Consider the following 23,664-nt stretch of genomic DNA (forward strand, 5'->3'; position numbering starts at 1 on the left):
CCATGCCCAGCTGATTTTTTGTATTTTTAGTGGAGATGGGGTTTCACCATTTTGACCAGGATGGTCTCGATCTCTTGACCTCGTGATCCACCCACCTCGGCCTCCCAAAGTGCTGGGATTACAGGCGTGAGCCACCGCGCCCGGCCATGCTTCCATTCTTTACCTCTCCTTGAGCCCATGCCCTTTGCCATATGACTTCCCAGCTCCTTCCATCCAAAGGAAGAGTGTATTTTCCTTACCCTTGATTCGGCATTCAGCCACGTGACTCTTTTTTGCCAGCGGGATGTTCGATGGTACAAGAGCCAGGTTAGACACCGGCAGAGGCATGAAAAGGCTCTGTGAGTTTCTGCCTGTGCTCTTGTACCTCCAACATCACCATTAGAGGGTGACCAGCCTAGTACTGGAGGATGACAGATGCAGGGCAGAGTCCAGCCTCCTCTTGATCAGCTGACAGCCAGCTATGACCCACATTTAAAAGTCATCCCAGCCAAGATCAAAGGAGCTGTCTAGCTGAGTACCCCAGACACCTGAGCAAGACACATGTATCACTGCATTCTAACTGAGGTTCTACGGTTGGTAATCACACAGCATTACAGATTCATACTCCAGATGACCGAGCAGTCAGGCCTGTATCTAGATAGGCCAGGACAGTGTGGTATAATAGAAGGAGTGCTGTTTTCATCGCAGTATTCATGCCAACCAGTTGCAAAACACAAAATAAGTGACCACCTTGCAGGTGCCTGGTAAGATTAAGTGGTTGGTTCATGTAACATCTCGGGTTTTGGGAAATGAAAGCAATTTTCCCTTAAGAATCCTGCTCCTGCTTTTAGAAACCCTCTCATGATTTCTGAATTTCCTTGCAATTCCCATTTTGTTCATTCACCTTCAGTGCTTCCTAATCTTGTCTTAAGTCTTGCTTTTGAAAGGTTTCTCCATTTTTCTGTGGCCTCCTGCTAAAGGAAATGTACATAGTCATTGCCTAAATTAGAAGATCTTCATCTTCTGGGAGATTTATAGCCACAGTTCTGGATCCAGAGAGCAGATCCCAGCGTTACTTACTGTGGATTGGTCATGTTGGAAGATGCGGCCAGAGCCGTGGGTTTTCTTGGTGTTTATTGGGGCTCAGCTGTCCTGAAGCCTGCTGTCAGCATTTCCAAGCGTGGGTTCTACAAGACACATACAAATATAGTGCCCTGAAAACAAAAATAGGAACTTATTACCTTCAGATGCCAAACCAAAGTCCTCCCAAGCTCATCTAAAAATGGGAGTCCTTAGAACTTTCTTCCATCTAGCACTTTTCTTCAAAGTAATGCTGAATAGATTCTCACAATTACCCTAAGGAAGGGTAATAATAGGCATCATTTCTCTTTTTTAGATGAGGAAACAAGGCCAGAGTGACGAAATGACTTTTCTGTGTCACAGAGATGGTAGAAGAGCCAGGTAAGTGCCCAGGTTCTCTGACTTCTCATCCACAGCTCTTCCCACTACACTGCTGTGCCCCCCAAACACAGTGTCACTATGCTGCAGCTTTGAGAGCCTTCAAAATAAGGTTTGTCTAAAAAATCTCAAATGTTTTCCACCTATTTTTTCTCCCGCTTCCCTTTCCCTTCTGGTAATTCTGCCTTTTCGTCCAGGCTTTTCTCTTCTCCCCCTCTCAGCTGGGCCTCTCAGAGAGAAAGAATGGATCCTGGAGCCGGGCCCACCCCGAGTCACAGCCTCACTCTGGCTCTGTGGCCTGGAGTGAGCTGCTTACACACTCTCGTCCTCAGTTTCCCCACCTGAAAATGGGAATAATAGAACTAACTACATGACATCATGCCTGTAAGACACTTAGCATAATGTCTTACCTGACACTTCGTAAGTACCATATAAGTGTTGGCTTTCATTATTATTAATTTATTTATTTATAGACAGGGTCTCACTCCGTCACCCAGGCTGGAGCACAGTGGTGTAATCTTGGCTCATTGCAGCCTTGACTTCCTAGGCTCAAGTGACCCTATATCTCAGCCTCAGCTGGGACTACAGGCACGTACTCTCACACCCAGCTAATTTTTTATAGTTTTGGTAGAGCTGGGGTTTCGCTATGTTGCCCAGGCTGGTCTCAAACTCCTGAGGTCAAGTGATCCACCTACCTCAGCCTCTCAAAGTGCTGGGATTACAGGCATGAGCCACTGTGCCTGGCCCATAATAATCATCATCATGATTATTATTATTTGAGAGACAGAGTCTCAGTCTGTCTCCTAGGCTGGAGTGTGGTGGCGCAATTTTGTCTCATTGCAACCTCTGCCTCCTGGGTTAAAGCGATTCTCGTGCCTCAGCTTCCCGAGTAGCTGAGACTACGGGTGTGTGCCACCACACTTGGCTATTTTTGTACTTTTGGGAGAGATGGGGTTTCGCCACGTTGGCCAGGCTGGTCTCAAACTCCTGACCTCAAGTGATCTGTCCACCTTGGCCTCCCAAAGTGCTGAGATTACAGGCATGAGCCACCACGCCCAGCCCATAATAATTACTTTTCATAAATTAAAAGGGCATAGTCTGTTGACTCTGAGCACATTCTAACATATTTGGGTGGCTGAATATTGTATTTCCTCTTAAAAATTGGATTGGAAAATAGCAGATACTTTTCTTTTTTCTTTTTCTTTTTTGAGACAGTCTCACTCCGTCACCAGGCGCCAGGCTGGAGTGCAGTGGCATGAACTCGGCTCACTGCAACCTCTGCCTCCCGGGTTCAAGCAGTTCCCCTACCTCAGCCTCCCGAGTAGCTGGAACTACGGGTGCATGCCACCACGCCCAGCTACTTTTTTTGTATTTTTAGTAGAGACGGGGTTTCACCATGTTGGCCAGGATGGTCTCGATCTCTTGACCTCGTGATCTGCCTGCCTCGGCCTCCCAAAGTGCTGGGATTACAGGCATGAGCCACTGTACCCAGCCCCACATGAGTATTTTATATGCTTCACAAGGTATGAGCCCTGTGCAGGATGTAATAGGAAGGTCATTACTTTCATGGGCCTTCCTGTCTCTCTGAGCAGGCAAGTTAAAAAAATACAAAACTCCAAACATTTTACACATTTCTAGTAGGGAAGAACAAGTAAAAATTCACAAATCTGTATTTATAAAAAACATTAATATATTATGACCAATATAAAACATATACAAAAAACAAATGAAGATTATGAAAAATGTTTTTTTTCCAACTTTTTAGGAAGGAAAATTTCAAATATATACAATTGTAGAGAACTGTATCATGGACCTCAAGTTACGCACCACCAACTTCAACATGATCAGCTCATGGGCAGTCTTCCTTATCCCTGCCTGTCTCCCACCCTCATGGCTGTTTTGGAGTAAATCCTAGATGCCATTTCATTCATGTGTATTTCAACATGTATTTCTAAGGATAAAGAGAAGGAGGGTTCCTTTTAAAGAAGTAATCACAAAACTACCATCACCCCCACGTCAACAATATTTTTTTTTCTTTTCTTTTCTTTTGAGACACAGTTTCACTCTGTCACCCAGGCTGGAGTACAGTGGCACGATCTCGGCTCACTGCAATCTCCGCCTCCCAGTTCATGCAATCCTTGTGCCTCGGCCTCCCCCAGTAGTTGGAATCACAGGCATGCGCTGCCACGCCTGGCTAATTTTTTGTGTGTGTTACTAGCAGAGAGAGGGTTTCGCCATGTTGGCCAGGCTGGTCTTAAACTCCTGACCTCGACTGATACAACCACTTCAGCCCCCTAAAGTGCTGGAATTACTGGAGTAAACACTGGCTTTTTTTTTTTTTTTTTTTTTTTTGGATACAGGGTCTCACTCTGTTGCCCAGACTGAAGTGCAGTGGTGCAATGGCAACTCACTACAGCCTTGACTCCTGGGCTAAAAGCGATCCTCCCCCATCAGCCTCCAGAGTAGCTGAGACTACAAACACAAGCCATCACACCTGGCTAATTTTCCTAGTGAGGAGGTCTCAGTATGTTGCCCAGGATGGTCTTGAACTCCTGGGCTCAAGCAATCTTCCTGCCTTGGCCTCTCAAAGTGCTAGGATTACTGAAGCAAGCCAATATGCCTTGCCAGTATTTTCTTAATATTGTTAAATATCCAGGCATTGTTCACATTTACCCCATTTGTCCTGTGTGTGTGTGTGTGTGTGTATATATATATATATATATATATATATTTTTTTTTTTTTTTCTTTGAGACGGTGTTTTGCTCTTGTTACCCAGGCTGGAGTGCAGTGGCACGATTTCAGCTCACCGCAACCTCCGCCTCCTGGGTTCAAGCAATTCTCCCGCCTCAGCCTCCCGAGTAGCTGGGACTACAGGCGTGTGCCACCATGCCCAGCTTATTTTTGTATTTTCAGTAGAGCTGGGTTTCACCATGTTGACCAGGATGTTCTCGATCTCTTGACCTGGTGATCCACCCACCTCGCCCTCCCAAAGTGCTGGGATTATAGGCATGAGCCACCGCGCCCGGCCCTGTCCTGTATATATTTTTTAAGATTGTTGAATTAGGACCTAAACAGGCCACATATTACGATTGATTAATACGACTCTTGGGTCTTGTTAAATCTACAGGGTTCCCCTTCCTCTACCTCACTTTTTCCCGTGCAATTAATTGGAAAAACTGGGTCATTTGTCTCACAAAGTTTTCCACAGTTTGGATTATGGTGGTTGTATTTCCTTAGCAGTGTTCTAACATGTTCCTCTGTCCCCTATATTTCCTATAAATTTTCATTAGTTTATAAACTTTAATCAGATTCAGGTTCAATTTTTTTTTGCAAGATTTCGCAGGTGGTGCCGTAACTTCAATAGGAGACACATATTGTCTTCTTGTCCCTCTTTTTATGATACCGATAGCCATTGATAATTGTTTCCTAAATCAATTAATTCATTCAAGTTTGCAAAATGGTGATATTTTAATTTTATTGTCCCTTTTTCATTGGTCAGCTTCTATGCAGGCAGACTTTCTCTCCTCAGTTATTTGATTAGCCTAAGGTATGGTTTAAATAAGGAAAGAAGGATACATGCTTAACTTTCTCCCCTTTGTTTTCAAAATAATGAATTAGCATCTTGGTATCTTCCAAAATGATCAATGAGATGCTTATGGCTGTTTTAGCAGCTACAGGGATTCATTCATCCACTCAGCAGGGGTTGAGTGGAGGTGCAGATTCCCAGAAAAGGTGGCAGCAGTTTCCTGGGAAGGACATGTGGGAGAGGGCAAGAAATGACTGGCCTCTCTCGTACAAGGGCAGAGATGAAGGAGGAAAAGAGGATGCAATCGTATTTAGATAGACAGTGAGCAAGCGGCTTCAGCTGGAGGTTTTAATCCTTAACAAGCAGCACATTTTAGAAGGCAAAATTCCCTATGACGATGGGAACTCTAAGCCTGTTTGTTGTTTAAAAATAATATTTCCCAAACAACCCTCAAAACACAAGCCTAGCAGGAAGCAGGTGTAGTCTAGCACTCTAAAAATGAACATCCGAAGTGCCAACCTGCTGTTTCATAAACCTGGTAGAAGTAGAAGATAAAACCTGTCTTGGATTTACTGGGGGGGGGGGTGGGAAGGCTGCTTTTTATACTTTAGTCAAATTCCAGTCTCTTCCACTTGTTGGTCATGAGTCTATGTATTTACCCATATCATGTTTACGTATTCGAGCAAGATCTGCCAAGTTCGACCTGCCTAAGCTAGTATCCCTGGAATGTTAGGGCTGAAAAAGCCTGCTAAGATCAAGTAGTCAGTCCCCTCATTTACCAAGTGAAAAAAGCCAGAATTCAGCTCACCTGTCCCCAAAGGTCTCCAGGTCCGTTCATCACCTCTTACTTGAGTGACAGCCCCATGGCATACATGACCTGTTTTCATACCCATTTCAGTGTTTCCCATGCCTGGTTTTACCCTGAATCACCTGGGGATCTTTGGGGAAATGCAAAATCATAGGTACACTGCAGAAATGCTGAATCAGAACTCTACAGGTGAAGTTTGAGAAGCTGTTTAAGTTCCCCGGGTGTTTCTGACATGCCACTTGACCCTCTGTATCAGCGGTTCTCAAACTTTCTCATGTACCAGAATCATCACCTGAAGGGCTTATTAAAACCCAGCTTGCTGGCTCCGCCCACGAAATTTCTAATTTAATGTGTCTGGAGTGTTTGAAAATTTACGTTTCTAACAAATTCCCAGAGGATACGGATCTGCTGATCCACTGACCACACTCTGATCTACTGAATCAGAAAGTTTGCTCAAGGTAAAGTAGTTATTTTTATCCCTATTTTGCAGATGAAGTTAACTGGTTGCAAAGCTACAGTGCTGGAATTAGCAGACGCTATGCTGACCAGGCTGAAGAACCAGAGATCAGGTATATCAGTTAGAAATACTTGTGTTTGCGAATAACAGAATACTTAGCAGTGACTTAGGCAATGAAGACTTTGGGCCAGTATGGCGGCTCAAGCCTGTTATCTCAGCACGTTCAGAGGCCAAGGTGGGTGGATCACGAGGTCAGGAGTTCGAGACCAGCTTGGCCAACTTGGCAAAACCTCATCTCTACTAAAAATACAAAAATTAGACGGGTGTGGTGGCGCATGCCTGTAATCCTACTTGGGAGGCCGAGGCATGAGAACTGCTTGAATCTGGGAGGTGGAGGTTGCAGTGAGCCGAGATTGCACTGCTGCACTCCAGCCTAGGTGACAGAGCAAGACCTTGTCTCAAAAAAAAAACAAACAGACTTTCATCTTTTATAAAATGAGGACTGAGGCTAGGTGTGGTGGCACATGCCTGTAATCTCAGCACTTTGGGAAGCCAAGGCAGGAGGATCACTTGAGCTCAGGAGTTCAAGACCAGCCTGGGCAACACAGGGAGACCCTATTTCTACAAAAATACAAAAATTAGCTGAATGTGGTGGCTTATACCTATAGTCTCAGCTGCTCTGGAGGGCCAAGTGGGAAAATACCTTGAGCCCAGGAGTTCGAGGCTGTAGTGAGCTATGACTGAGTCACTGCACTCCATCCTAGGCAACAGAGCAAGGCACGGTCTTAAAGTTAAAAAAAAAAAAAAGGACTACAGACAGATGATTCCAGAACTGGAGAAGTGGCACCCAAGCTCTGTTTTCCCCCTCAGAGCTACTGAAGTATGACTGACAAATAAAACTGTATATATTTAAGACATAAAATGTAATGTTTTGATATATGTATACATTGTGAAATAATTACCACAATCAAGCTAATTAACATATTAATCCCCTCATACAATTATCTTTTTGTTGTTGTTTGGTAGTATAATGAGAATACTTGAGATTTCCTCTCTTGGCAAATTCAAGCACATAATGTGCTGTTATTGACGATTATTAGTCACTATGATGGTTATTATTAACCATTATTAGTCGCGGACCTAACACATTAGGTCTCCAGCAGGCATTCATTTTATAAGTGAAGGTTTGTACCCTTTGACCAATATCTTTCTTCTCCCTCACCACCCACCCCCAACCCCTTGCAACTATCATTCTACTCTCTGTTACTATGAGTTCAACTTTTTCTTAAAAAAAGATGCTACATATAAATGAGTAGTGCAGTATTTGTCTTTCTGTGACTGGCTTACTTAGCGTAACATTCTCAAGGTTCATCCATGTCGTTGCAAGCGACAATATTATTCAGCTCTTTTTAAAGGCTGAATAATATTCCACCGTATATGTATACACACACACACACACACACACACATACACCATTCGTCTGTGAGGGACACTTAGGTTGCTTCCAAATCTTGGCTATTGTAAATAGTGCTGCAGTAAACTAAGCATGCAGATATGTCTTCAAGATAGTAATTTCATTTCCTTTGGATATATACTCAGCAGTGGAATTGCTGGCTTATACAGTAGTTCTGTTTTGAGTTTTTGAGGCACATCTATATTGACTGTACCAATTCACATTCCTACCACAATGTACAAGGTTCTCTGTTTTCCACATCTTTGCCAACACTTGTTATCTTTTGACTTAATAGCCATCTTTTTTTTTTTTTTCTTTTTCTTTTTTTCCGAGACAGAGTTTCACTCTTGTTACCCAGGCTGGAGTGCAATGGCGCGATCTCGGCTCACCGCAACCTCCGCCTCCTGAGTTCAGGCAATTCTCCTGCCTCAGCCTCCTGAGTAGCCAGGATTACAGGCACGTGCCACCATGCCCAGCTAATTTTTTGTAGTTTTAGTAGAGATGGGGTTTTCACCATGTTGACCAGGATGGTCTTGATCCTCTTGACCTCGTGATCCACCCGCCTCGGCCTCCCAAAGTGCTGGGATTACAGGCTTGAGCCACCGCGCCCGGCCAATAGCCATCTTAACAGGTATGAGGTGATACCTCATTGGGGTCTGGATGTGCATGTCCCCAGTGATCGGTGATGTCGAGCACCTTTTCATAAATCTGTTGGTCATTTGTGCGTCTCCTTTGGAGAAATGTTTATTCAGGACTTTTGCCCATTTTTTTTTTAACGGGCTGTTTTGTTATTGAGTTGTATGGGTTCCTTATATGTATTGGATTTCAACTCCTTACCAGATATATTGCTAAAAAATATTTCCTCCCGTTCTGTAGGTTGCCTTGTCATTTTGTTGTTTCATTTGAGGTGCAGACACTTTTTATTTGATGTCATTCCTGCTTGTTTATTTTTGCTTTTGTTGCCTGAGGTTTTGGCTCAAAAATATCATTGCTGAGACAAATGTCAAGGAGCTTTCCACACGTTTTCTTCTAGGGGTTTTGATTTTTATGTCTGGTGCAAGACAAGCATTCGATTTAATTTTTTATGTGAATACCCAGTTTTCCCAGGTTTTCTATTAAAGAGACCATCCTTTTCCCATTGTGTACTTTTGGCACTTTTGTCCTAAATTAATTCACCACAAATGCATGGGTTTATTTCTGGGCTCTTTGTTCTGTTCCATTGGTCAGTCCGTTTGTATGCCAGTACCATGTGGTTTTGATTACAATAGCTTTGTAATATAGCTTAAAATCAGAAAATGTGCTGCCTCCAGCTTTTTTCTTCTTGCTCAAAATTGCTTTAGCTATCTGGGGTCTTTTGTGGTTCCATACAAATTTTAGGAATTTTTTTTTCTGTAAAAAATGCCATTGGAATTTTTGTTTGTTTGGAGAGAATTTCACTCTGTCATCAAGGCTGGAGTATAGCAGCACAATCATAGCTCACTGCAGCCTCAAACACCTGGGCTCAAGTGACCCTTCTACCTCAGCCTTCAGAATAGCTGCAACAACAGGCATGCACGATTATGCTTGGATAATTTTGAAATTTTTTTAGAGTTGGGGGTCTTGCTGTGTTGCCTAGGCTGGTGGAACCCCTGGGCTCGAGCAATTCTCCTGCCTAAGCCTCCCAAATAACTGGGATGACAGGTTCAAGCCACTGCATCCAGCTCACCATTGAATTTTGATAGGAATTGTATTGAATCTATAGATTGCTTTGGGCAGTATGGACATTTCAATAATATGAATTATTCTAATCTATGAACATAGGATATCATTCTACTTAGTTGTGCATTCTACAATTTCTTTCTTTCAGTTTACAGAAAACCCAAGCTCTTCTCATCCTTCCACGTCCCCATCTTCTGTGTGATGGATTCCTTATGCTTGTTTCCCTGTGGTTGCAGAATGGCTGCTACAGCTCCAGCTTGCACATCCTCATACCAGATCCCAAGCAAGAAGAAAGAATCAAAGGCTTTCTCCTGACAAGGCTATGATCTTTTTTTAATTCAGGAGGCATCTTTCTTTTTTGTTTTTGTTTGTTTGTTTGTTTTCTGAGACAGAGTTTTGCTCTTGTTACCCAGGCTGGAGTGCAATGGCGCCATCTCGGCTCACCGCAACCTCCGCCTCCTGGGTTCAAGCAATTCTCCTGTCACAGCCTCTCAAGTAGCTGGGACTACAGGTGCACGCCACCATGCCCAGCTAATTTTTGTATTTTTAGTAGAGACGGCGTTTCATCATGTTGACCAGGATGGTCTCGATCTCTTGACCTGCCTCGGCCTCCCAAAGTGCTAGGATTATAGGCGTGAGCCACCGTGCCCTGCCCAGGAGGCATCTTTCTAAGCTCTCCAGACAACATCTCCTGATGTCTCCCTGGGCAGAGCTGGGACAGGGCTGCAAAGGAGCTTGGGCCAATACGCAGCTGGCTAAGGGGGTTGGGGTGCTATGAGAGCTGAATCCAGTCAAGATTCATCCCTTGGGGCTGGGCACAGTGGCTCACGCCTGTAATCCCAGCACTTCGGGAGGCCGAGGTGGGTGGATCACCTGAGGTCAGGAGCTTGAGACCAGCCTGGCCAACATGGTGAAACCCCATCTCTACTAAAAATACAAAAATTAGTCAGGCGTGGTTGTACATTCCTGTAACCCCAGCTATTCAGGAGGCTGAGACAGGAGACTCACTTGAACCCAGGAGGCAGAGGTTGCAGTGGCAGTGAGCCAAGATCATGCCGTCGTACCCCAGTCTGGGCGACACAGCAAGACTCCATCTCAAAAAAAAAAAAAAAAGAGAGTCATTCCTTGGAGCTAGGCATATTGTTTCCATAAACATAATCTTGGTTGTCTTAGCAATGAAGATGCAAGGAGGGACTATGGCATAGGTAACTAATTGTATGCCACACCAGGTCTGGACACTTCTGATACGGTTCTGAGGCTCAGCTGGGTTAAGCTTTCTAGGTCCCCAAACAAGACGAGTCAAATGTTGGTGAGTGGCTAGCAGCATAACCTTGGGCTTCTTCTATGTGGAGAAAACCTTGGGGTTCTTCTACGTGGAGGTAGCATTGCATGCACGTGAGGTTCAGTTCTGACATCATGAACCCTGCTTTAGAATCTGCTCCCAGGGATAAGCCACTGAGCCTCTGGCAGGTTTCATGGACATCATGTTCCACACCCCCAGGAGGAGAAGGCTGTATTTCTTGTGCTAGATGAGAAAGGTTTCTGTACAACAGATGCTGGTCATACTTGTTGTTACCTTGACCCCTTAATATTTTACTCCATTAACAAGGACCTAAAATGAAGAAAATCAATCACACACCTGAGCATTCTCCCACTCCAATCTGTTGCAAAATTCTTAGCTGCAAATCTGCTAAATGAATGGGCAGAGAGCCCACAGTGGCTTTCATCTCTAGGTGCACCAAGTCTCTTGTGGACCCCTTTAACTTTCTATTGTTTGCTCTTTTTCACTTACTTAGTAATGTCTGTCGATTACTGCTGGTCTCATGCAGCATGGGAAACACAAAACAAGATTACACAAAATCAAATCATCCATGATTACTCAGTTACTCTTTTAAGAAAGCCAAAAGGACCATTATTGTAATTCTTCCCTACTCCTCAATATTTTTTTTCCAGCTTGAGCCTCCCTAACAAACACTTCCTTAAGTGACCCCACTGAGACAAAGGATCCACTGGCTCCTCGCCCCTGGCTGGCCTAGGCTGAAAAGAACGCCACCCAGCAAGCAATCCTCAGCCCCAGCCTGATGTCATTTTCCCTCCAGAATTCTGCAGAGTTTCTGGGGAACTCAAATATCTATGATTTTGAGAGCCACCACCAATGAGCTGGGGCTGCAGTTGCTGCCCTGGTACCTCTAACTCTCCCTTCAGTCAAACAAATCTTCAGTATAAATGCCACCTTTCAAGTACTTTGCAAATTTCCAAATTAATCTTTTGCTTTCCATGCTATTAACTAAAATACGTTAGGAAGCCAGATATAATTAACTATGCCATTGGATACTACAGGCACCAGGCAAGTAACCATTCTTTGGAAAATGGAGGGAAGAAGTCTTCTTTCTTCAATGCTTTTTATACTACATAGGGTAAGACTGTAAAAAATGATCCCATTTTTTACCTGCATCTTATCAATGCCCTGTTGGTCATGTAGTTTTTCATTACCCTTTTACCTGGTGGCTGGCCTTGGCCATTTGCTTGACTAAGCAAATCTACTTGCTTTGTCTAAGTAGATTGTAAGCAAACATGAAAACTCCCACATGATTGGGCCTGTCCTCTCTTGCACTGTTCCCATCATCATGACAGCATACCCAGGCTGGCCTGCTGGAGGATGGTCGTTGCCTCAGTCACCCCAACTAAGGTCAGCCAACAGCTGCCTTCCACGCATGTGTGAGAGAGCCCAGCCAAGACCAGAAGAGCCACCCAGCTGTGCCTAGCCTAAATCACTGACCCACAGACTCACGATCTAAATAAAGGGGTTTTTGTTTGTTTCTAAATTCATTCCTCAGTCATTCCTTATTAGCACCTCCTGTGTTCCAGGAACTATAGCAAGCATTGAGGTTATCAAGATAAATGAGACATGATCACAGCACTCAAAAACTCATGGGCTAGGGGTAGAGACAGATGCATTGATAGATATTTACATCAAAGAAGTGAGAATAGTGAAAGACTACCAAGGAGTTCAGAAAGCTGTAAACTTCTTTATAAATATTAAGTAACTAATGGTTCCTCACACTGGCAGGCACTATCTCCTTCCTTGCGTCAGCCACCTGTTAAAGGTTTGTTTTGGCTGGGTGCAGTGGTCCATGCCTGTAATCTCAGCACTGGGAGGCTGAGGCAGGCAGATCATTTAGGTCGGGAGTTTGAGACCAGCCTGATCAACATGGTGAAACCCCGTCTCTACTAAAAGTACAAAAATTAGCTGGGCATGGTGGTGCGTGCCTGTAGTCCCAGTTACTCAGGAGGCTGAGGCAGGAGAATCATTTGAACCTGGGAGGCGGAGGTTGCAGTGAGCCAAGATCATACCACTGCACTCCAGCCTGGGCAACAGAGTGAGACTCCATCTCAAAGAAATAACAAAAGACCAAAAAGAAAAAAAAAAAAGGAAAAGAAAGGTTTGTTTTGTTAAGCCCACCAAGTTTTTAGGTTGGTTTGTTATGTGAGATTATTGTGGCAAGAACACTGATACATTATAGACAATTGTCCACTGTAACACATAAAATACATTTTGCATCACATATATTAGTATATATATCTTTGTATTATATATATTAATACATAAAAGTTAAACCTCCCTGCAGCTTCCATCTTAGCCTTTCACCTTCCTTCCTCCATCCTCACTTGAGGTCCCTTTGTCGATACCCAGGCATAGAAATCCTTGCTCAGAATCAGGCAAGCATATACTCTTATTTATAGGCTGGTATTTGTGGGTTTGTGTTTAACAAAATAAAATCAACCCTGCATTTTGCTTTTAACACTCAGCAATATATATGGACATCCTTTCCACTTAGTGAAGATAGATATTTTCTAATTTCTTTTTTCAGATATATGCACACATACACATACACATATATATAACGTCATATAAATTGATAATCATGAAATTCATGTTTTAGTGGAATCTGTTTTTTCTTTTTTTTCCTGCTTCTCCCACGTTACCTGCCTCATGTTGTACTCTCTCAATATACACACACATGCAAAAACACACACCAGTGTTAACCTGTGTATATCTTTTCTTATCTTTTTCTTTCTTTCTTTTTTTTTTTTTTTTGAGACAGTCTTGCTCTGTCACCCAGGCTGGAGTGCAGTGGCATGATCTTGGCTCACTGCAGCCTTTGCCTCTCAGGTTCAAGCAATTCTCCTGCCTCAGCCTCCTGAGTAGCTGGGACTACAGGTGCACACCACCACGCTCAGCTGATTTTTGTATTTTTGGTAGAGATGGGGTTTCGCCATGTTGGCCAAGCCGCTCTCCAACTCCTGACCTCGGTGATCTGCCCATCTCAGCCTCCTCTAGTGCTGGGATTACAGCGTGAGCCACCACACCCAGCCTGTCTTTCCTTACTTTGCTTTGTGCTTATATAGTTATGTACAAAAATATTTCACTATGTATTTTTAAATATATATTATTCATGCTTTTCTGCTTTTTGGTTTTTCCATTTGACAATATCTTGTAGAAATTCCCCTCTCCCAAATCAGGTAGTAAAGCTCTAACTCATTCTTTTATTAGTGGCTGTATAATATAGTCCATCATGCAAATGATCCATAATTTAGTGTAAAATTGCCCTATTGATACAGTTTCTTTTTAGGGTTTTTTTTTTTTTTTTTTTTGGCCACTATGAAAAATGCTCTAAGAAACATTCTTGCACGCATTTCATTATATATTGGTATATTCATTTGCATGGAATAGAGATTCCCAGTAGTGACATTACTGGACTAAAGAGAATGTATTTTAAATTTTAATAGTTAACATGAAATTGCTTTCTAAAGGGCTTTAACAATTCACACTCCACAGCAAAGTAGGAAGTTCCCTTTTGAGGGGAGAATCTTAATCACAAGCTCTGAAGGGTGGCTGTGGACCGTTCAAGTCAATACTTGCTTAATTATGCCCTCTTCCCCACAGAGCCTGGAGTAGAAATCCGAAAAATGGAGGACAATGGTCCTCCAAAGCAAAAATAGTCACAGATACCCTCACACAAAAGAAGATACGTAGCCAGCTTGGGAACTATCCCTGTCACAGTATTTCTTTTTCCCATTTTTTAATTTTTTTTTTTTTTTTTGAGACCAAGTCTTGCTATGTGGCCCAGGCTGGGGTGCAGTGGTACGATCTCGGCTCACTGCAACCTCCACCTCCTGGGTTCAAGCAATTCTCCTGCCTCAGCCACCTGAGTAGCTGGGACTACAGGTGCCTGCCACGACACCTGGCTAATTTTTGTATTTTCAGTAGAGGTGGGGTTTCGCCATGTTGGCCAGGCTGGTCTCGAACTCCTGACTGCAAGTGATCTGCCTGCCTCGGCCTTCCCAAGTGCTGGGATTACAGGCATGAGCCACCACACCTGGGCTCAAGTTTTCAATCTCACTAGAATGGACAGCCCATCTAACGATGTAAATAATGACTGAAGATGGTATGTCTTGAAGGCCAGCAGAGTGGCTCGGAGAAGATGGGACAAGATTAAGGCAGTAGGAGGTCAGTGTGGGCCATACAATCAAAAAGCCTGTGGAGGCCGGGCGCCATGGCTCACGCCTGTAATCCCAGCACTTTGGGAGGCTGAGGCGGGCGGATCATGAGTTCTGGAGATCAAGACCATCCTGGTCAACATGGTGAAACCCTGTCTCTACTAAAATTCAAAACTTAGCCAGGTGTGGTAGGGTATGCCTGTAGTCCCAGCTACTCAGGAGGCTGTGGCAGAGGAACTGCTTAAACCGGGAGGCGGAGGTTACAGTGAGCTGAGATCGCTCTATTGTACTCTAGCCTGGCAACAGAGCAAGACTCTGTCTCAAAAAAAAAAAAAAAAAAAAAAAAAAGGCTGTGGATCTTCCCAGGGGTGCTGTGACCTGGCCTTACCTTCAACCATGTACCCAGTCAGTGGCAAGGGTCATAAAAAGAGCATTAGTTTTCTGGCCTCAAGGCCAAGCTCCAGCTGCAGCAGGCCTGAGAACCACCTGGAGAACATGTTTAAAATGCAGATTCCTGGGCCATTCTACAGATTCTGAGCAAGGAGATCAGGAACCTGCATTCCCACCTGAATCGCCTCTACTGTCATGTCCCTCCTTCAAGAACCACAGTCAAGTTCTCTTGAGTTTTACAAACACCTCCAGGCCTCAGTCCGTTCCCGTCTCCTCTCCTCCTGTGGACCCACCGCCATAGCCAGCTCATCTTCTCCTCTCATAAAGTCCTCTCCATCTCCAGAAGTTCCTAGCCCTAAGTCTATTCCTAGACCTTTAGTGGCCCTTTCTTACCTGCCCTCAATTCAAAACAAACCGCAGATATGCACTCATCAGGGCTTGCATTCGGGGTCAAGAAACATAATAAAACCACTCTAAGACCCAAACTGATCAAAACACCCTCTTGGGCTCTCTTAATAAACAACCAAGATGACGTGGGAGGTGGGCGTGGGGATGGTCCCAGGCTGGGCAGCTGTAAAACTGGGCAAATCTCTCAGTTTTGCCACATGTATATGAAGACAACATGACAGACCGCCTCAGGCACTGCCATAGTGTTTCATTTGACCCTGGTATATGACACGGTGGTGTGGCACGTGATGGCCTTGTCTCTGAGAAGCCATCAGGTACAAAGTCGATTTAATAACAGCTTGTCAATGAAAAGAAAAAAAACATGTATACACTGTCAAATTTCTGCATCAAGTGTAAGACCCTGATGGATTCAATGATGGGAAACGCGGAAAAATATGCGTCCTTAGCACCGAATAAGGTGACTTACGGTACAATTATCAACCCTGAACCTTAAAAACATAAGAAGATAAAAATGAATAAAAGCTGAACATCAGGCATCAGGGAGTCTAGAGACACCTTATGAATTCTCCCTTCCAGTAACGGGCCAGAATGAACCGGAAGAAGAAAAGGGATGGGAGAGGGAGTTCAGGTGTGAAAGCAGAGAACGGGGTGATCAAGACCACGACATCCATTGAGAGGACCAACCTAAGGAGCTACAGAGAGCTATCCCATGGAGACCTCCAATATGGAGGGGGAGGGAAGTCTCCTGAGGGTTAAGGGAGAGCAGGTGGCATACTGGGGCCATCTACATTTTTTCCACGACCAGCAGTATCCCAAGGCTACAGGACTGAGCTGGGAAAAAAGCACTGGTTATGTGGCCCCAGTTGCCCTGTAATCTGTTCCTCTGACCCCACTTCCTTTTTTTTTTTTTTTTTTTAGATTGGAGTTTTGTTCTTGTTGCCCAGGCTGGAGTGCAATGGTGTGACCTCAGCTCACCACAACCTCCGCCTCCCAGGTTCCAGCGATTCTCCTGCCTCAGCCTCCCAGGTAGCTGGGATTACAGGCACGTGCCACCACACCTGGCTAGTTTTGTATTTTTAATAGAGACGGGTTTCCCCATGTTCATCAGGCTGGTCTTGAACCCCGGACCTCAGGTGATCCACCCACCTTGGCCTCCAAAGTGCTGGGATTACAGGTGTGAGTCACCCCACCCAGCCCCCTCTGACCCACCTTCTAAGTGGTCCAATTATACGAGAGACCAGGATATACACTATTCTTTTTAAAATTTTATTTTTAATTTTTTAAAATTAAAAAAAAAAACCTTTTAGGTTCACAGGTACATGCGCAGGTTTGTTATACAGGTTAAACGCGTGCCATGTGGCTTTGTTGTGCAGATTATTTTATCACACAGATCCTAAGCCTAATATCCGATAGTTATTCTTCCTGATTTCTCCCTCCTCCCACCCTGTAGCCTCTGGTAGGCCCCAGTCTGTTGTTCCCCCTCTGTGTCCACATGTTCTCATCATTTAGCTCCCACTTATAAGTGAGAATATTCAGTATTTGGTCTCTACATTACTTTACTAAGGATAATGGCCCCAAGCTCCATCCATAATCCTACAAAGGACATGATCTCATTCTTTTTTTATGGCTGCATAGTATTCCATGATGTATGTGTACCACATTTTCTTTATCCAACCTGCTATTGATGGGCATTTAGGTTGATTCCATGTCTTTGCTATTGTAAATAGTGCTGCAGTGAACATTCACGTGCATGTGTCTTTATGGTAGAATGATTTATGTTCCTTTGGGCATACACCCAATAATGGGATTGCTGGGTGGAATGGTAGTTCTGTTTTTGGCTCTCTGAGGAATCGCCACTCTACTTTCCACCATGGCTGAACTAATTTACACTCCCACCAACAGTGTATAAGTGTTCCCTTTTTTCCATAACCTTGCCAGCATCTGTTAACTTTTGACTTTTTATGAATAGCCATTCTGACTGGCTAAACACCATTCTTAGGGGGCTTTCCTCTAAAGTGACTGTTCAAGTGAAAGTAGGGAGCTGTCAGCGACCAAACGGTGGCCGCTCTCCCATAGGACCAGGTGTTCTCCCAGCTCAGTGGACACAGACCCCAGGAGAGAGCCTGGCCACGGCCTCACCGTGAGGGGTGAGGACGAAGGATACTGGCTCCTGGGGCAGTGATTTCTACAAACCAAACGAAAGTTACAGATGCAAAGAGGGTCCACCTCACCAGTAACCAAAGGCACATAAGTTCAAACCATTCTTCTCTTAATGGCCTGGAGAGGTTTGTAATACCTAGTGCTGGTGATGTGAGAAAGGCGGCCAGTCACATTCACTGTTGGTAGGAGTGTAAATCGTGCAACTTTGCTTAAGGGCAATTTCACGGCATTTATCAACATTATTTTAACACGCACACTCTTTGACCCAGCAATTCCATTTTTAGGGACATATTTTAGGGAAATAAGCTAAAAAATACATACAGGCATAGATAGAAGGTTGTTGAATCATTGCTCGGAGAGTACCACATTCAACACGTATTAGGTATTCCACAAATATTGAATTCAGGAATCAATAACAAATTGGAAGCCATCTAAATGTCTATCAGTAGGAGGCGGGTTAATAAATTAAGGAACTTTTATATTATGGAATTATTATACAATTATTGAAAAGGATGAGGTGAAATGGTTGCCTGGAGTTGGGGGATGGGAGAGACATGAGGGAACTTTCTGGAATAATGGAAATATTCTATATCTCAATTGTGGTGATGGTTCCAAATGTGCACTGAACATGGATGCACTTTACTGTTTGTAAATTATGCTTCAAGCAAAATGGCTGATTTTTTAAAAAGGTGAGGATGTGCTGTGCTCATTAACATGAAGAGTTGTCTGTAACGTAATATGAAATAAACAAGCAGGTTACCAGATGACATATGTATGACGATCCCTATGTACAGAAAATATGTATGTGACAGGATCTGGAATGAGACTTTTCCTGTTGTCCTCGAGTTCTGCAGATGCCCCAAAGATAAGGACAAAGGTGGTGAGAGCTTACACTTGCTAGAGAGATGCCAGACCATCTCTATTTGGAACACATTGATGATGGTCAAGGTGGTCCAGCACCCCTCACTCCTGATGGGTGCAGGAGAGAAGGCTAGAGATTCACCAGTGAGGAGAGGGAAGGGAGGGGAGGAAAGAGAAGGGGAGGGGAGGGGAAGGCAGGGGATGGGAGGGGACAGAACAGTGTCTCTAAAGGGGATTCGTAAGAGTAAAGAATGTGAGCATTTCCTCTCCTGGGGATGAGGGAGGAGTGCATGCCTTTCCCATCAGCTAGGTGAGAACCAGGAGAGCCACTGTGAGGCTGCGTGCAGTATGAGAGCCTGGCATTTGCCTCTGGGTATGCTACGGAGCCTCATCGGCCCAGCGCACTACAAGACTGTGGAGGAACAGGCAGCAGGATCTTAGACGAGCTTTGTGTGTGTCTCCTGGAGCTTGGGGACGTGTGTAAGCAGGGGGACCCATGCCAGACTCCCAGGCTGGCTGGCACAGTGGGCAATGGCAGGGTGAGGAGGGAGGGCTGCAGTGGGTGTAGTCTGCCTGTAACCGCGAGGCTAAGCAAGGACTCGGTGCTAGTTCTTAGTGAAAACTAAACTCGTTAATTTAAACAGAGTATGAATTTTTAAAGGACACTGAATGGGGGGGCCAGGCGGGTGGTGCAAGAAAGCCGGGCATAGAAAGTCAGGAACACCAAGTGTCTCCTGACCACTGCTTCAGTAAAAACAGCACTGCCGTCACTGCACCACACCAACATCTCCCTTCCAAATCCGGGGGCACACAGCTTCACCTGCTTGGCCGTGTCCACATACTGCGCACGGGTAGATGGACTAAATGTGGGCATTTCCCCAAATATAGAAGGGATATTCAAATGAAGAAGAATGGCCACAAATATGAAAAGTGCCCTGTCTAGTTAAGGCCCTCCTCCAGGCCAAGTGAATGACTGAGCATATTGATAGGACCGCACCCAAGAAGGTGGCCTCCCAAGCCAGGGGAATCACAGGGACACAGTGCCAAAAGTGGGAACTGAGGGCAGCCCCAAGAAGTTAGGCAGAATGTCCAGTGGAATGGGGCGTGCAACTCCGCTCCCCAGGGACATCGGGAGTGGGCAGGAGTCTGGCAGTGGGTTTCTAAGGAACTTAAAAAAGCACCTTTCAGAAGCCAGAGAGCAGACAGCCCGGGGCCAGAGCAGAAGAGCTGGGCTGCCGTGGGATGAGAGACCAAGGTTTTGATTTAGATGGGATGTTTTAACAACTGAAAATGAACCTAAGTCCTGAAAGTGACTAGAAAAGCTAAGACATCTTCCCATGTTGACATCAGGTGATGGGAAAGGGAGGGCAACAGAATAGGTTGGAAGAAAGCAGCCACTTGACAGTTCCCTGTCAATTCCCAATCATCTAAAAGGTCTGGATGGCTAGATCCCAGATAATTAGCAGCAGTTAGATGTAGGGAGGTGGCGTTCTTGAGGGGAGCTCTTAGTAGTTCTTATGAGTGCGCTTTATTTTAAAAAGACAAGGGATATTTCTGTTTAAAAAAAATAGAGATGGGGTCTCACTATGTTGTCCAGACTGGTCTCAAACTCCTGGGCTCAAGCAGTCTTCCTGCCTTGGTTTCCCAAAATGCTGGGATTATGGATGTGAGCCACTGTGCCTGGCCAAAAAGGGGTATTTCTATTAAAAAAATCTAGAAATGATGAATCTTGAACACGTTATGGTGAGTGAAAGAAGCCAGACACAAAAGGCTACATATTGTGTAATTCCATTTATAAGAAATAGAATGGATACATCTCTAGAGACAGAAAGAAGATTTGTGGTTGACAGGGACTGGTGGGAGAGTGTGACTTTCATGGGGTTTCCTTGTGGGGTGATGAAAATGTTTGGGAACTAAACGGTCGTAATGATTGCACATCACTGTGGACGTGCTAAATGTCATAGTAAATTTCATGTGCATTTTACGACAATTTAAGAAACCCAAAAAAACAAAAACCAACAACAAAAAAACTAGATATATCGACACAGAAAGATGTCCACTATACAGTAATTTGAAAAAGTAGGTTCTAAAAGTAGTTACCTTTTGTAAAAACAAAACAATAGTGTGAGGTATACAGAAAGATTTGTTTTTGTTTTTGAGACAGGGTCTCGCTCTATCATCCAGGCTGGAGTGCAGTGTGCAATATCGGCTCACTGCAGCGTCCACATCCTAGCTCAAGTGATCCTCCTGCCTCAGCCTCCTGAGTAGGTGGAACCTCAGGAATGCACCACAACACCTGGCTAATTTTTGTACTTTTTGTAGAGATGGGGTTTTGCCATGTTGCCCAGGCTGGTCTTGAACTCCTCAGCTCCAGCCATCCACCTGCCTTGGCCTCCCAAAGTGCTGGGATTACAGGTGTGAGCCACTGCTCCCAGTCTATAGAAAGACATCTGAAAGGACAGACCCTGTAGTGTCAACAGTAGCTATTTAATGGATGGTTGGATTACAAGTAACTGTTTATAGCTTTCTACACTGTCTAATTTTACTTTACAATGAACTACAACTATTTTTTTTTTTTGAGACAGAGTCTTACTCTATTGCCTAGGCTAAAGTGCAGTGGTGTGATCTTGGCTCACTGCAACCTCCGCCTCCCAGGTTTGAGTGATTCTCCTGCCTCAGCATCCTGAGTAGCTGGGATTACAGGCACGCACCACCATGCCTGGCTAAGTTTTGTATTTTTAGCAGAGATGGGCTTTCACCATGCTGGCCAGGCTGGTCTGGAGCTCCTGACCTCATGATCTGCCCGTCTTTGCCTCCGAAAGTGTTGGGATTACAGCGTGAGCTACCATGCCTGACCCACAACTATTTTTTAATTTAAAATGTAGGTAAGGTAAACATTGGTCAGGACCTAAGAGAAGTGCTGCTAAAGGGCCGAGAGAGTGCAGAGGCAGAAGAGACAGCATCCAGCTGTCTGGGTTCTTGTAGCTGCCTGGAAGACCCTCCTGATGGGTGTTCTTACCTATGGGCGTCTTGCTTCAGGCACATCCTATACCCTGCCACCTGGTGACCCTTCTGAAGGGCAGCTGTGATCGGCTCGTTCCCTGACTCAAACCTGCAGAGGTTCCGACTGCCTACTGAACACCGCATGAATTCCTTGGGCAGGGATTCAGAGCCTTCCACCATCTGGCCCCAGCCTTTTAAGCCATTCCTTATCCTTCCTACACTGCGCTCCAACCACCTATCCGTTCCCAGTGCACGTGCACGCACAATTACTCACCTCTCTGCCTCTGCTTATGGAACTCTCTCTGCTAGGAACGTATTTCATAGGAGTGGGTAGGAGGCCCACTCCTACCTGGCCCTCCAACCCAACCTCTGGGGACCTGGTATCACTGCTTCCACTTAGGACAGTGGGGAGGGGCCGGATTTCCCCCTCTCTCCTGCCCACTTCAACTCTACCTCTCTCAGACTATGAGCACCCTTTACCTTGTGTTATCATGGTTTGTGCTCACGTACCATCTACTCTAGACCATAAGCTCCTTCTAAAGGTCGGGGCTCAGAATCAGCAAATCAAGACAGAAATCTCCCCGGCCCGTTTTTATCTGCCAAATTTAGTTCAGTGGCTTTTCAAAGGCAGAAAAATAATGCAAGGCCCTCGGATGGCCCCACGAGCATGCTTCCTGCATTGAGACTTTTTGTCTCAATAACCCATCAGACTCAAAGGACAGCTCTTGACAAGTCAATGCTGTGCTGGGGACAGCTGGGTGGAGGCGCCACCAGCAGCAGATGTGCAAGGTCATCTTTGTGCCTAAGGAGAAACGTGGCTGAGCAATTGTCCAGCAACTGATCTTTCCTTGGAACTCGGTAGCACATTACAAAAATTAATAGACTTTTTTTATGGCAGTTTTAGGTTCATAGAAAAGTTAAACAGAATGTACAAAGCATTACCGCAGATTCCCTTCCCCACGCCCTACGCTTTTTCCTACTTTTAACGTACTGTATTCATCTGGTAAAACTGATGAACCAATATTGATACATTATTATTAATTAAAGTCCATAGTTTATATGAGGGATCACTTTGTGTTGCTCAGTTCTATGGGTTTTGACAGATCCTTAATGTCATGTGTTCACCATTAGAGTATCATACAGAACAGCAGAGCTATTAGTCCTAAACAGCCCTTGTGTTCTACCTTTTCATCTGTCCTTCCCTCCTCCTGAATACCTGGCAATCACTGACCTTTTTACTGTTTCTGTAGCTTTGCCTTTTTCAGAAGGTCAAACAGGTGGAATTATACAGTACGTAGCCTTCTAAGATTGACTTCTTTCACTTAAAATCAAAAACATGCATTTAAGGTTTCTCCATATCACTTCACGGCTTCATGGCTCATGTCTTTTTATTCCTGCTCAATACTACATTGTATGGATGTATTACAGTTTGTTTACCTGTTCATCTATGGAAGAACATGTTGGTTACTTCCAGTTTTTGGCAATTATGAATAAAACTGCTATGAACATCATGTGCAAAATTTTGTGCAGTCATCAATTTTAACTAATTTGGGTAGATACCAAGGAGTGTAATTACTAGGTCATATGGTAGGAGTATGTTCAGATTTGTAAGAAACTGCCAAAGTGTTGGCTGGGCATGGTGGCACATGCCTGCAATCTTAGCACTTTGGGAAGCCAAGGTGGGTGTATCACCTGAGGTCAGGAGTTCAAGACCAGCCTGCCCAACATGGGGAAACCCCATCTCTACAAAAAATACAAAAATTAGCTGGGTGTGGTGGTGGGTGCCTGTAATCTCAGCTACTTGGGAGGCTGAGGCAGGAGAATCACTTGAACCTGGGAGGTGGAGGTTGCAGTGAACCAAGATCATGCCACTGCACTCCAGCCTGGGCAACAAGAGCAAAACTCCATCTCAAAAAAAAAAAGAAGGAAAGAAAGAGAGAGAGAGAGGGTGGGAGGGGGG

At 44.5% G+C, this 23,664-nt stretch overlaps 1 protein-coding gene across 2 annotated transcripts in view; it reads right to left on the minus strand.

Annotated features, from left to right (window-relative positions):
* TMEM266 (transmembrane protein 266) overlaps nt 1-23,664 on the minus strand; it is a 142,843-nt gene that overhangs the window by 70,180 nt on the left and 48,999 nt on the right. For both annotated transcript variants that reach the window (XM_032267312.1, XM_032267311.1), the window contains exon 2: nt 1,060-1,193. In XM_032267312.1, the coding sequence (XP_032123203.1) occupies nt 1,060-1,073 (14 nt within the window). In that variant the 5' untranslated portion in view covers nt 1,074-1,193. The remainder of the gene's footprint in view (nt 1-1,059; nt 1,194-23,664) is intronic.

The sequence above is a fragment of the Sapajus apella genome, unplaced genomic scaffold, assembly GCF_009761245.1.
Source record: "Sapajus apella isolate SASKATOON/1434 unplaced genomic scaffold, GSC_monkey_1.0 scaffold168, whole genome shotgun sequence".
In the NCBI taxonomy this organism is placed as follows: Eukaryota; Metazoa; Chordata; class Mammalia; order Primates; family Cebidae; genus Sapajus; species Sapajus apella.